At 42.1% G+C, this 15418-nt stretch overlaps 1 protein-coding gene across 1 annotated transcript in view; it reads left to right on the top strand.

Moving 5' to 3' along the window:
• The window catches only part of ST3GAL5 (ST3 beta-galactoside alpha-2,3-sialyltransferase 5), a 23412-nt gene extending 11161 nt beyond the window's left edge, over positions 1–12251 (top strand). The window contains exons 3-6 of the mRNA XM_008588131.1: positions 3470–3813; positions 6324–6510; positions 7743–7901; positions 11010–12251. Of these exons, the coding sequence (XP_008586353.1) occupies positions 3470–3813; positions 6324–6510; positions 7743–7901; positions 11010–11258 (939 nt within the window). The 3' untranslated portion in view covers positions 11259–12251. The remainder of the gene's footprint in view (positions 1–3469; positions 3814–6323; positions 6511–7742; positions 7902–11009) is intronic.
• The last annotated feature ends 3167 nt before the right edge of the window (positions 12252–15418 follow it).

The following is a 15418-nucleotide window of genomic DNA, read 5'->3' as shown; positions in this document are numbered from 1 at the left end:
TCTGTGGCAGTTGGGCCCCTTCCCATATCTGGTTAACTCTAGACCCAAAGTTCTCCTTCAACCCCAGTGCTCTGCCCTGTCCTAGACTTTACTTAAAAAATAAATATCATAGAACACTGCCTTTTACTAAGAATTATGCCACTTACCTATATTTCTGAGAAAGATTATCCTTAAACTTATGGAGTGGAAATGAAAGTGGAGATTTTGCTGAGGAAAATGACTTTGATTTTTTAATACCCTTCAGTGAATTCTTACCTTGTGGTTTTCCACAGCAAATCATCATGTCGTTGACCATTGGAACTACCAGATGTCTGTTTAGTCTTAACTGTGGGCAGCCTGCAGGCTCAGCCTGGAAGACTTCTAAAAACTGAAAGCTTTATTTCCATCCCTGGATTTGGGACAAGTGGGAGTTCTTGTGCCTTGTGAGAGTCACCAGTTCCCTGCTTCCCAGTAGGCGTCATTGGGACGACATCATCCAGGTCCCACCCAAGGGCCCAAGTCCTCCCTTGTTCGGCTGCTTTGGCTTCCCAATTCGGAGTCATCTGCAGCAGAGAAGGGACGAGTCACGATGATGCTTCTACTCTTTGTCACAGCTCCTTCAGAGGAGGGTCCCCTCCCCGAGGCACTTTCTTCTGAGCTTTGAGCCACAGGCAAGTGGCAAAGAGGGAAGAGAGAGACTGAGGGGGATTGCAGGGGCTGTCTCAGAGCTTGTCAAAAGAGGAGAAGGGATTGCTGTAGCTTTAGACATTTCCAGTGGCATCGAGAAGCTTTATTCACTCAGCATTTATTTACTGACCCCACTGTGAATTAGGCGTAGGAGGGGTTATAGTCGGAAGATGATCACCAAGTCATGTGCTTCTGCTCAGAGTCTAGAAAACAAAGATTGGAGCCTGAAATTGGATTCTTTGCCAGAATGGAAATGGAATGAAATTTCACTCCTTTCCAAATGAAACTTGTAAAGAGAAGATGAGGCAGCCCCGCAGAGCAGTGCACTCTCCAGTCGCTCACCTGCCCCTCTCTCCAATCATGAGTCAATGTCTGCACCTCCCTAGGCCTCTTTTGGCACTTCTCAGATGCTCCTTTCTCCGCAGAGCAGTGCACTCTCCAGTCGCTCACCTGTCCCTCTCTCCGATCATGAGTCAATGTCTGCACCTCCCTAGGCCTCTTTTGGCACTTCTCAGATGCTCCTTTCTGTCCCAGGAGATCTGTAAAACCAGATGCTTGGAATGTCATTCTGTAGTGAAGAACTAGACTTTTGGGTCTCTAAAAATTGCTATTCATGACTTTTGGGCCTAGAGTTTAGAGAGAAATGTTTATGGTAAGGGCGGCCCCTCTGTGTGCCTCACCTCCACAGGCTGCCCGCTAGGTGTACAGCATCACCTGCTTGGCAGGCCCGCTTGGGAGCGAGCCCCTCAGGGGGCTTAGGGTCCTGACGGGGTCCCTGCTTGGCTTTCCCACTGATTCCTAATGAAGGTGCCGATCCATATTCAGACTGTTTTTCTCAGTGGTGGTGTTCATGTGCTATTTTCTGTAGGTACAGGCTGCTGTTTTAGGAGCTGGGGAAGTAATCAGCATAGGTTTTTATGCCACCCAAGCCCACAATGTGAAGACACTAATGACCATCTTGCAAGGTGCCGTAGATGTCGTGAGGGTGAACTGAGATAGGGACTATGCATAGTGTCTTCAGCATCGTCTCTGAGGCTCAAAGGATATCAACTCCCCTTTTCAGAAATGCGGCTAGATCTTCAAGATGTAGACAATGTCCTCTTCACAGATACTAGTAACTTTTCAAAGCTACAATATTTTTTTAAAAGGTGTCTCTGCTATAATAAGATAGATGTGTTCTTTTAAAAATGTATTAAAAATCAGATAATAAAAATAACAAGGTTTTGAGGGAAAACATAGTTGGGGCAAACATTTAAAACTATACAACAATAGATGCACATTTTAAAATACAGAAAGTTCTTTCGGCAGAAAAAATTTTTAAAAAACCAAACGAAGAGGGAGGCGGGAGGGAGGTTTCGGTAATGGGCCATAATAATCAACCACACTGTATATCGACAAAAAAAAAAAAAAAAAAAACCCACAAAGTTAAAAAAAATAGATAAAAAATAAAAATAAAAATAAAAGGAAAGCAATTTCAAGAGGTCAGTCTTAAGAGAAGAATTTTTAAAGCAGCTTTGTAAGAACATTAAATAATACATAGCAAAAAAATAAATAAATAAAAATAAATAAATAAATAAAAAACCAAACTGTACAACAATAGTAATTGTCGTAATAACAATATTGACAGAGTTCAAAAGACATGTTAAATTTCTGAAAATAAATATCCCTGTAAGTAACACACACACACACACGCACACACACTCTGCGTGAAGGTAGCTCAATGACAGTAGGTTTCAGGCAGGGTCAAGGCTACTGAATACGGAGACAAGGATGAAAAGCAGAGATTAGGGAGTACCACCCGACGAGCAGTTCCGAGGCAGCATTTGTCCGGAACGAGCCAAGAGGAAGACTGGGGGGCAAGTGGGCATCTGTACCCGATTTTCCCGAGGTTTGTTATGTTCAGCTGGGCTCGTGTACCTGACATTCAGCAGCTGTTCCTTGCTGATGCAGAATGTTAACCTGCTGGGAAGAGGCATATGAAACGTTTGCAACTCGTGTGTTAATGGGACATTATTCCCTGACTACATTTAAAGTGATTTGCATTCCAGACTGTGTGAAGCTCATTACCCCACCTGGTAAATAAGCCTGTTTCTCATCCTGCTAGAAGGGAACCTGCAATATGAAACTTCTTTATTATGGTAAAAACCCACATAACGTAAAGTTTACCATCTTCATCATTTTTAAATGTACAGCTCAGCAGTAAGTATATTCATATAGTTGGAAAACAAATTTCTAGAATTTTTTCATCTTGCAAAACCGAAACTGTGTACCCATTAAACAAAAATTCCCCTTTCCCCCCTCTCCTCAGCCTCTGGTGACCACACGTTGCTTCCTGTTTTTATACATTTGATTACTTTAGATACCTCACATAAGCGAAGTTAAACAGTGTCTGTCTTTTTGTGACTGGCTTATTTTACTTAGCATCATGTCTTCAGGGTTCATCAATGTTGTCACATGTATCAGAATTTTATGAAACATGATATCTTAAACACGTCAAAGTCCATTTTTCATCCCAAATGTATTCGAACTGTGTTAGGCCAGAGCTAAGAGGTGGGAGTCCTTCCTGCTTTACTTGTGCAATGAAATAAATACCCTTGTTGAGTTTATCTCTTTGTCATGTGATTTTCCCAGGTTGTTTTTTCAAGTTTCTGAGCATAAATTAACTCTAAAAGGCAAATGTTCTATATTAAAAGACAATAATCGATAAGGGAGCTACATCAGACATCATAAGACTAGATCTGTAAGAGTACATTTCTAATGCCGGGGAATTTTTTAAACTTAGATTGGTGTGATTCCATTCCAGAGAGCTCAGAAATATGCCCAACAAGTCTTGCAAAAGGAATGTCGACCCAAGTTTGCGAAGACGTCAATGGCACTGTTGTATGAGCACAGGTACAGCGTGGACTTACCACCGTTTGTGCAGAAGGCACCCACAGCTAGCGAGGCCGAGTACAAGTACGATCCTCCTTTTGGGTTCCGGAAATTCTCCAGTAAAGTCCAGACCCTCTTGGAAATATTGCCTGAGCACGACTTTCCTGAACACTTGAAAGCCAAGAGTTGTAGGCGCTGTGTGGTTATTGGAAGCGGTGGAATACTGCACGGACTAGAACTGGGCCATGCCTTGAACCAGTTCGATGTTGTGATAAGGTACATTGCTTTTAAAACCAACCTTTCTCCTCTAGAATTAAGTTCACTGCTCTGGATGAGGGCAGCTCCAGGAACAGTGAGGGATGCAGGAAGCTCTTCATGGTCCTTACCCTTAAGTGACCTTAACCATTTGAGAAGTTGAAGCAAAATTTCAAAATGATTAGATGTCCCATATTGTGCCATCCTGACCTTAAATTTGAGAAGCATGCTGTGGCCTGCAGTCATTGGCAAAACCTTTACAGAGGAAGTGAGGTGTGGAAGGGTGGGTAGATTCAGGTGAGCCAGCACAGGAGGAAGACTAGGCTAGGCCAGGGCAGGAGGGGGACACAGTAGAAGGACTGAAGGAGGGGGATGCCCAGGCTTCGGGAGCAGGGCCTGGGGCTGGTGAACCCCAAAGGCAGTGCTGGTTGGGACGTAGAAAAGCACACAGAGGAGTCTGAACTCACCATGACAGGAAATAGACACTTGTCCTAGATTCTTTTTGGTTTAGCTGGTTAAAAATTGTTTTTCAGATTTTTAAAGTAAAATATGCTTATTATTAAAGATTGGAAAAATATAAGGAAGAAAATAACGACCACTTACAGCACAAATAACCACAATTAATTTCCTGTGTTTTTTCAACCTTTGTTCTGTGGTGCCTTTATGTTTTTATAAGGTATTTTGCTTTTTTGACTTAATATTATGAATCGTTTCTGAGGTCATTAAGTATTCTTTGGAAAATTAACTTTAGTAAGTGCTTCATATTCCCTTAAATGAGGATATTATAAGTTATTTAGTCATTTTATCGCTGGACATGTAGACTGTTTCTATTTTTCTTTGTTATTGTGAAAATGCTTGGCATATTCTTATTCATGTCTTTATGTCCATCTCTGATTATTTTCTTGGAGAAGTTCCTTAAAGTAGAATTATTGGCTTCAAGATATTTGGATATTTCCCAGGCCCATGATGTATGGTAGTCTGTTGTCTCCATCTTAAGGATGTGCGCAGCCAGGAGCGTGCCGAGAGCTGGGCCTTCGTTGCCTCTCCCAGCAGTAGCGTGTGGGCTTGACTGAGGCAGGAGAGAATAGGGCGGGGCCCTGGTTTAGAGGTTGCAGTAATCGAGAGCGTGAAGTCCCTAGGGCTGGTGCAAGACACAGGAAGTGGAAGCAGTGACAAAAGATTGAATCTGAGAGCATATCGAAAAAGCAAACGATGGGCCTTTCTGATGGTTTGACAACCGATGTCAGGAGACCCCAAGATTTCTAGTCTGAGGGGTCTAAGGCCTTAGTGGACACTGTCAAAAATGGGGTAGTGGAGAAAAATGTCTGGTTAGTGAGGGAGGATGACACGATCTCTCTTGGACATTTTGTGCCTAAAAGTGATGATGCGTTCACATAGTTCCTTTGTCCTCAGTAGCTCTTATTTGGGGCAAGTTTCCGCTTTATCACACTTGCTTTATGATTTTCTGTACATACATACTTTTATTCTTTTCTGAACCCCTTGAGAGTTAGTTGCAGATATCAAACCCCTTTATCCCTAAATATTTCAGTGTGCATTTCCTGCGAACAAGGACCTTCTGTAATATAACCACAGAACAGTATTCACAATTAGGTAGGAAGTTAACACAACACAAATAATAAATTATATTAATCAGTTAATACAATGCAGACCTTATCTACAGACTTTATTCAGAATTACTAGTTATCTTAATAATGTCCGTTATTTTAAAAAAGAGAAGAAAGGAGAAGAGAAAATACACATCTGGTGCAGGAGCATGCCTTGGATTGGACACAACAACTGTCGTGTTGAGTAGTATCCTTTAACAGTACAGGGGTTAGGTGTTTAAGATCTCAAAGAGGAAGTGAAATTGGGGTAGAAGAGAAAGGTTAGAAGCAGGTGTGATAATACACATGAAGAACAGAACATCCTTTTTTTGAGGTTTCAAAACTCTAACTGGGGGAGTGGTATTGCTTTTGGAAGAATTCTTAGAATTTCCCCCCAAACAGCCACCCTGGTAAAGCCTTCATTGATCTAGCAGTTGTGAGTGCCCCAAGTCCTCGCTTTAAAACCAGGTCGTGCACCTGGGCCCAGTGACCTCTTTGGTCCCCTACCCCCTAGAACTGCAGTTTGTGTCTACCTTGCCCTGGTTTCTAGGTTTTCCTTCTGATTTACCTTTTTGAGATTCTGACGAGAACCACTAATACATGAGCACAATGGAAGGTTTTCAAGAAAACTTTACCAGCGCCTGGAGAAAGCCCACAATGTAATGTGTTTGGATTGGCTTAAAATATCAGGAGTAGCTGGAATGGCTTGACATTCGGGGATTAGATATGGGCGTTCAGTCATGGACTGAAGGCTGCGTTCATCCAACACCTGGAAAAGACAGAGCTATGCGGGGCCACGAGGCCTCTGGGAGGGGGCCTGCTCCCAGCACCTATCATACCTAGTCCTAGCAACAGGATGTCACATGGTGTAACAAGGTAGTTATGGCTTCTTTTGTCAATGTGTCTTTGTCCTTTTTATTTAAATAGGTTAAACAGTGCACCAGTTGCGGGATATTCAGAGCATGTTGGAAATAAAACTACTATAAGGATGACTTATCCAGAGGGTGCACCACTGTCTGACCTTGAATATTTTTCCAATGACTTATTTGTTGCTGTTTTATTTAAGAGTGTTGACTTCACCTGGCTTCAAGCAATGGTAAAAAATGAAACCCTGGTAAGCACTAGAAATTCATCTATCAAATGCGCCTTAGTAAAAAGTCAAGGAGTCTGTAATTGTAATTACAGACTTTCATTTTTAAATACACATAGTGGAAGGCATACTTCCGTGTTGTCTTGCAAATGATAACCGCTCTTTGTGGAAACCCCTCGGATTTCCGTGTTGTGAATTGCTGTCAGAACCTGATTAAGAGTCACATGTGAAAACGGTGATCATTACTTAATGGGAATATCAAGTTTGGGACCAAAGTTGCTATTTCTGAGGCTCCTTGCCCACCTTATTCTTCAAACTTGAACTTGCATGGCTTTTGGCTAGTTCCACAAAGTAGATTGACTTCATTACTGAGGATATTCAAAAGAATATACATAAAATCACTAAGGAATATTCCCAAACAGATTCTCTGAAAATGGTTTGGTCAGTGGTCCCCCTGTTGGAATAAATTTACAGCAATATTCCAGCGGGGCAGACATGGAGGAGATGGACTTCACTTGGTCATATTCCTCTTGTCTGTCTTTACCATAATTGATCTCATTACTTTATAGTCCTACCCATTATACTCAGATAAATTTCAGAGGTCAACTGTCGAGGAGTATGTGCACATTTATATACACATGCACAAACTAGCGGTCTGTGAAGCTAATAGGACGTAGTATACTTTTCACATCAACTCCATGTGGTGGAGAATTTGTATCTCCAAAGTTTGACTTCATACAGGTTATTGTGGTCTTCAGGATTTTCTGTAGGGTACAAGTTTTAGTTGGAAGCGGAAGCACATATGGAAATGACTTACAGTCAGTTCCTGGGACTGGGAAATAGGGTGAGTGGAGAGAGGGTGCAGAGTGAGGGTCCCATCCAGTGGGGCTGTCACAGCACTGCATAACCTTGTATTGGACCTATTCGCTAGGTCTTCCCTGGACAAAATAATGGCTTTAGGTCCTAAGAAGGCTTACCATCTCAGGTCACTCCCTGAGGAATTTCTTCCTTAAACAAACAAGAGTTGGTTCTACAGTTCCTCTCTTTGTAAATTGGATCTTTTAGAGTTACTTTTTTGAGTTGAGGTGCTGGATGTGCATAGATCCTAGTGGCTTTGCTGCAGAATGCAGTGCACAAGGTGACATGGGTTCACGCCCAGGACCTTGGCCCGATTAGCTGGGAATGCTTTCTCACCCTCCACTGATAGGATAAATTTATTAAATATCCCTAATGATTGCTTTCTTTTCTTTCCTTAGCCATTTTGGGTGCGACTCTTCTTTTGGAAGCAGGTGGCAGAAAAAATTCCATTACAGCCAAAACATTTCAGGATTTTGAATCCAGTTATTATCAAAGAGACTGCCTTTGACATTCTTCAATACTCAGAGCCTCAGTCAAGGTTCTGGGGCCGAGATAAGGTATTGTTGCTACTGAAAGTTAACTGTCTTGTCTACGTTTGAGGGGAGATTTGTGTACAGTACTCGACTGTATACCCAGAAGCATGGCCAGAGGAGACACTCAGTCATTGATTAGACTCTCCATATGTATTTACCTCTGCAACTTGACTGCAGGGTTTCTCAATGTTTAATTGACCTTCTCCTGTGACTTTTCTCCTTAGTATCATATCATCAGCACATTAACACTTATGTCATTGAGATACCACTTAAGGTATTCTTACTCCAGGAATCCATATAACTGCAGGATACTGAAAGGCACTTTAGTGGTCTGAAAAGTTCTTCACATTCTAATTTTGTGGGCCACTCAGGTGAGAATTGATGTTTATCATCACTTTATAGGTGATGGTAAATAAAGCCAGCCCTCTAGAACAGCACTTTTCAGTTGATGCCTGGGTCCCACCCAGATATTCTGATCTAACTGATCTGTGTTATGGTCTGTACTTTGGGATTTTCAAAAATTCCCCTGGTGATTTTATTTTACAGCCTAATTTGAGAACCTTTTTGCTTTAGGCTGTTCATTGCAGTAGAGATTCTTTACCTGGAATTAGCACGTGCTGCCACGAGGGGGTGGGGTGGGGATGCCTTTATGACTTGTGGTTTCATGATTTGAATAACTAGACCTGTGTCTTTAAAACTTTTGAGAACTTTGTGAAAATCTTTCTTAAACAAAATCTATCACATATATGACAGAGTAAACAATCCCAAAATACCAAGAGCTTTTATTAAATCAAAAAGAAAAAGATGAGCCAATAAAAAACACACACAAAGGATAGGAGCAGGCATTTCACCTTAGAATAAATGTAAATAGACAAAGAATACATGATAAAATGTTCAACTTCACCAGTAATCAAATAAAAGCAAATTAAAGCCATAATGACATTTTTTGCCCACATTTTTAGCAAAGATTTAAAAGTTTGACAGTGTTTGGCAGGGATGTAGGTAGAATAAATTGATACTTTTTCTGGAGAATAGTTTGGCAATATAAATCAGTTTTAAATATGAATAGTTTCTGACCCAGCAATTTTACTCCAAAAATTTTATTGTAAGGAAATCAGAGAAATCTGCAAAGATGGGTATTCTAGAATGTTGACTATATAGCATTAATAGCAAAAAACTAAAATTAGCCTAAATGTTCACCATTATCGGATTGTTTAAGCAAATAATGATATAGTCAATGTAATATGAAGAAAACTTCATAGATATGAAAGCACCTCCACAATATATTAAGCAAGAAAATCAAAATACAGAACACTTATGCAATCCCATTTTTGTTTAAAAATAAAATGTGTGTGTGTGTATGTATATATTTATGCATAGAAAAAAAGCCTGGAAATACACACCAAACTGTGAAGAATGTCCTTCTAGGGCAATGGAGTCTGTAGAAGACTTTTACTTCCTACTGTATAATCCATTTATTTATTATTTGAATTATTTATTCTTATAATTGATAAAATGGCATTTTTCTTTTGGATAAAAACAGTAATGTGAAAGGGGACTTATGACGTTCAACTATGTTCCAATAAAAAAAAAAAATGAAGAAAGATTTTAAAAAGGAGGTGGTGGGGGGGTGGCTTATGATGTGAAATTGCAGTGTCAGAAAATTCCACATCTTCATGCCCTTCCAGCATTTGGAGAAGTCTGTTGTGTGATTGTAGGGGGCACATGTATAGGTCACACGCTTTGAAGAGTTTTTAATCATTAGTGAGTTCTCCCAATACTCATAGGAACAGTTGATCTCACACACTCCTTCCACACACATTTATTGAGTATTCCATATGTGCTGGGTGCCAAGTGAGTCCCTGGGGATTCTCAGGGATATGTGTGTGGGGATGGTGGAACAGTGCCTTAGCATCCTACAGCTAAACAGGAGCAAAGCTTCCTTTGCATTAATTTCTCTCGGTTTCTGTTCCAACCATGCAGAATGACTGTTGAATTTCTTTTTAACAAGTGGGGTTGTCTTTGAGAGATAGGTGCAGCACACTGAGGATCGAGAAGCAGTTTTTCATGAATGACTGGTTCACTCCATCTTCCCTAATCCCACCTAAATCTATGGACTCTGGAGTATCCACTGTTGTTCCAATTTACAGAAAAGGAAAGTCATTTATGGAAGCCACACACTCGACTAAGATGAATGAACAGAAGGTACATTTGCACATGAAAAACTACACAAAAGAATATTAATTAGTAGATCAGCAGCAGCCTTCAGAGAAGGCTTAGTCAGCAGCAGGTTTTCTGTGTTCCTCCCTGTCCTGTGTACTATCTTTACCCAAGACAGGGATGGAGATCCAGAAGGCACGATGCCACATGTGCATGTTCCAGGAGGCATGGCAAGACACCAGCCACAAGGAGGGAGTGGAGACACAGAATCTGGAAGGGTTTGGGCACTGGGCATTCTAGGCCAAAGACAGTAGGATACATTTTAAAAGGAACAAATGTAAAAGTCCTTAATTCAGGTATAAAAATGTACTTGCCTAAACAGGGTGGAAAGAAACTGGTTTAGCACTGTGCATATGAAAATGGGCTGGAAGTGTTATTTGCCAGAAAAGCAGAGGGAGACCTTATGTGGGACATACCTGCAGGTCAGGGTGAAGGCACTCTTCACCACTGGGAACCAAGGATCCTCTGTTCTCAGGCAGAGCCTGTCCCACAGGAAGGGACAGACTCCAGAGACTATGCCCTGGGAGGGACTGTGGAAGGTCCTACGGCCACTTATTCCAAAGCAGACCTCGTAGACATCTGTCATTCCAGAGAGGAAATAAGCTTGTTTGTGATTCTGGACATCACATGTAGGACCAGTGGGTAGAAGTTTTAGAAAGAACACCTTTTAGCTTGGTAGAAGAATTGGCAGGCTGCCTCTTGAGCGTGTGATAGAAGTATTCACATCACAGACCGTGTTTTAGTCTAGATTGCTGACTTGCATGGAGAGTTAGACTTTAAAATTCCGTGATAGATAAAATTATGCAGTGTAGAAAACTGCAGCCCACCATGCAGGTTTTTTGAGTCTGCTAGCATGCATGGTCCCTGCAAAGCAGTGACTGCGCTGAGACTTGTTTCTTTTCCCTTTTACAGAATGTCCCTACAATCGGCGTCACTGCTGTTGTCTTAGCCACTCATCTGTGTGATGAGGTCAGTTTGGCAGGTTTTGGGTATGACCTCAATCAACCCAGAACCCCTTTGCACTACTTTGACAATCAGTGCATGGCCGCCATGAACTTGCAGACCATGCATAATGTGACAACGGAGACCAAGTTCCTCCTCAAGCTGGTCAAAGAGGGCGTGGTGAAGGATCTCAGTGGCGGCATCCATTGTGAATTTTGAACACAGAAAACCTCATCTGGAAATGCAGCTCTGACTCTGAGGGCTGTATTTTAACAGCCTTCTTGATGCATTTCATCCTGCAGATACTTTGAAGTGCAGCTGGTGTTTTAAACTTTTAATTTAAAAACAAAAACCATTTAACTCTTCCCACTTTTTTCTTCCTGTTTATTCGAGGTCAGTGTTTTTGCACAACATTTTGGACATTAATTTTAAGAACTGAATTGGAAAGACTTTCAAGGAGAATTGTATGTAATGATTTATTGAATCTTTAGAAAGTCATTTAATTTGTAAAAACTCTGTGTATACTGCACATCCTGTGCCAGGTAGTGAAGTAGAGGGACAGAGGAGGTCGCTCCTTTGACGATGGCTTTGAATGCCTGATGCTGGTCTTTGCTACTGTGTTTGGTGGGACTGATGGAGGAGGCACTTTCAGCACGTCGCCCAGCAGCTAAGCCACTGGTACTAGTTCAGCGGTACAGCAGCCTGACGCCTGAGCCGGTTCACGGGGCCCCTCTCTGTTGGTCTGTCCTGAGCTGAAAGACTCACAGGAATCTACCAAGGGAGCTGTCTTGGAGGCTCCTGATCAGAGAGGGACACAAGACATTCTTTGTCCTCTGAGTACTGTAAAGCCACCATAGGCTGCAGAAACCATGTCTTCCCAGCAGTTATGATAACTCTTAAATTTCTTGAGAATTTTTTACTGCCCTTCTAAAGCACTTAAGAGTTATAAGCTGTTCCAGTGTCTGTCTGAGGTGGCTTATAAAAATGAGGACAAAACCTCTATTATCCAGAATCATGGGGCCGGGGGGGCGGGGGAGGAATAAACCCTTTCCGGGAATAATCACGTTTTCTGAAACACTGAAATAAAATCCCCCCAGTGTTAGAAATTGCCTATTTAGAAAAAGAAAAAAAAAAGTTTTTTGAATGCCTACCTGGCAGCATATGCCAGGTGATGTGTTGGTCAAAAAAAATAAAAGCTTTTGAGGAGCCTCACAGTCTGGTTAATTTGTGTTCTCATTTGTTTATTTGTTTATTTTAAGAAAATGAGTTTGTATGTCTACCAGGGATGTCCGTCTTGGGTGCTGCTGCTGGGCAGAGACCTCATTGTGAATGCCAGTAGTGAGGGACAGAATAGGGTGCCTTGTCCTGCAAGGTCTTCATTCCAGACAGCGGCAAGCTCTTCTGGGAAGATGGTGTCGGCGGCTTCCTTTCCAAGGACAGGCTCGCTCTAGCTTCTGTCTGTTCATTGCTCTAGTCTCTGATGGCAGATCTGCCGCTGTGCTGCTCACACCCTGCCCCGTCCCTGCGCCGGTGTCTCTGCTCTCCAGCTCTGTTGCTGCCGCCGCTGCTACTGCCACCTCCCTCGGTTCTCGTTTCCCTTCGCCACTCATGCAGCCCTGGAGCAGCCTTGAGCCCAGCCCATTCTAATGTCTTCCCCACGTGCTGCCACCTGTGTGTATGCAGGGCAAAGCACCAGGTCATACATTCAGAGCAGGGTCCCTTCGACCACCACAGCCCTGGGGTCCAGCTCAGAGTGGCCAGGAGAGCAAGTAGTATTTCTCTGGTTTTGTATCTTCTCTTAAAATGTTGGGTGGGTTTTGACACTATTTATTTAAGAGATAGTGCACTTTACTTTTTTTTTGTTGTTCTGGCAGCTGGCCAGTGTGTGGGGGGGATCTGAACCCTTGACTTTGGTGTTATCAGCACCAGGCCCAGCCAAGTGAGCTAACTGACCAGCCCTGTTTATTTAAGAGTAAATGTTTCAAAATTCTCACCAGTTAAATGACTCCTATTTGAAGATTGAGTCTTGGGAAGATGGGCCACAGCTGCCCTGCAGCTCAGGTGGGGCCAGGCTCACATCACCCCACTCTACCTTGCCAGGATGCTGGGACATGTGGCGCTCAGCACCCCACACTGGGTCACCTTTCAGCAGCTGTCAGGCCTGGTCCTGTCCCCACCCTGCCTCTGTACGTCTTTCTTGCATCCTTATCTTGCTCTGCTTGCACATCTCAACTTTTACTTACTCACCCTAAAGGAATAAAAAGGCATGCTTTTCTTAGGTGTGTTTTTATGGAGTCCACCAGCCAGCAGGAGTTGGCTCTAGATCATCCTCCAGAATGTTTAACACTTTGGCATTTATATGTTGGAAATTTCTTCTGTGCTTCAGAGTTGCTGCCCCTGTATCCCACCCCACCCACACCTGCTTTTCTGGGAACAGACCTTCTCTAGGCCTCCGGTGTCCTGAGATTGGTCTCCAGTCACTGACATTTCACTGCCACTGCAGCAGCTTTACAGAGCGTTCTAGGTACACACCCCCCATGTAGGTGGCGTCAGTGGTTTTGGGGCAGCTTGGAAGACTTACACATGGTCTAAATTTTAATGTACATCTGGAACACTGAGCCACAGAAAATTTCAGTGAGTTTTAGTTTTTTGTATTTTTCTACAGAGACCACATTCTCTCCAAGAACCCAGGCTGGCCTTACAAAAACACTTTGGGGACTGGGATGAGTATATCTAAAACATGAGCATCTCATGTTTTTAGATACACTACACTGGGATCTTGTACAACAACGTATGTATTCTAGGTATCCCCTTGCTTTCTTCATTGGTCATTTTTGTGTCACATGCTGGTTTTTTCATTTCCTAAGGACGTATGAGGTTACTTCCAAAAGTCCGTGGAAAAATGGAATTAAAAGTTCCATGAACTTTTCGAAGACTTGTATTAATAAGCATTGGCAATGTCTATTTCCACAAAATGTGGGGGGGATCTCATCATTTGTTGGGCTGATTAGTTAAAATAAGTTGTCAGACTAGTTTTTGGTGACTGTTTGGGTTGAACAATGGATGACCTCTTGGTCACAATGGTTTGTGTGGTGGATATGGCCTTAGTTATAATAGAAAAAAAAAAAAAGCCATGGTCACAAGGTAGTCTAGATTATTAGAGGTTTCTAGAACCAAGGACCACTTTGTTTTGGTTGCATTCTAACCCTAGCATTTTGGGAGCTCACTAGATATAAAAGAAGTTGTAGAAATTGCCTATTTACTGACTCACCCTTTTAGACCAGCATTGTAGGAAGATTAAGGAATGGCCTCATACCCTCTACCTTGTCAGGCTTACAGCATCCAAGTGTGGGCTATTTTTCCTCCTTTCTTTGGGACTCTTCAGTAAGTTTATTGAGCATTTAGTACACTTGTGTACAGCAAGCAAGAACTGTGGGACACTGGGGCCTTCCTTTCACACACAGTGACCAAACGCTTCCCTCAAACAGGACCCTGTGCTTTCTGCCTGTGGGACCAGTGTCCTCTACTCAGGCACTGAACGCACCCAAATGACCACACACTCGGCTCTCAGATCAGAGGGAAGCAGATTCCAGCACATCAAAGCACCCCTGAAAACACATCTCACTGCCTGCCCCTTCCTCTGGAGGGTGAGACACCCTGGCCCAACCTTCAACACTTTATTCTGTCCTGTCCTGCTTTTGAATGTCATTTTACACAGCGTGGATCTGTATTCACAAAGCAAGGTATTTATCTGGGTTGGGGTAACCTTCACCTACAACCAACACTCAGTATAAGTCGACTAAATTGAGAAGGAGGACTATTTATTAAACATATACACAAATTTTATTGACTAAAAATTAATGTTCCCCAAAATGAAATTGCAGTCTTAGTAGTTTAGCTTTCATTATCTGAACGATTCTATTTGACTAATTCCCAATATTAAATTTCAACCCATGTAACAGAGAAGAACATCCATGTTTGTATGATATGGTGCAACAAATATGGAATTTATTTGTAGCTTTTTAAAAAGCAAATTTTTCCAATGAGTTGTGTCAGTAAACCATGTAGGAAGGAAGACAAGTTTGCAGATTTTCTTCTGTCTGAAAAAAGTGAGATCAAGTTCTGCGTTAATGTCAGGCCGCCATTCAAGACTTGGCAGGTGCAGTAGCTACAGACTTTGTGTAGCTGGAAATGTAACAAAATGAATTTTCAGAAAGCGTAAGGAACCAACTAGTCAGATATTCATAGCAGCAGTACTAATAGCTGTATACTAAAAATGTGGAAGTTCTAAAAGAGCAGTATATTTTCACTTCATCCTGTCTTACCTGGCTTATATTTGAGTATCGAAGAAAATCAGTTCCAATAAAAATTGATATTAA

This window comes from Galeopterus variegatus, unplaced genomic scaffold, assembly GCF_000696425.1.
Source record: "Galeopterus variegatus unplaced genomic scaffold, G_variegatus-3.0.2 Scaffold4680, whole genome shotgun sequence".
NCBI classification, from domain to species: domain Eukaryota; kingdom Metazoa; phylum Chordata; class Mammalia; order Dermoptera; family Cynocephalidae; genus Galeopterus; species Galeopterus variegatus.
This window is presented reverse-complemented; position numbering and strand designations above follow the sequence as displayed.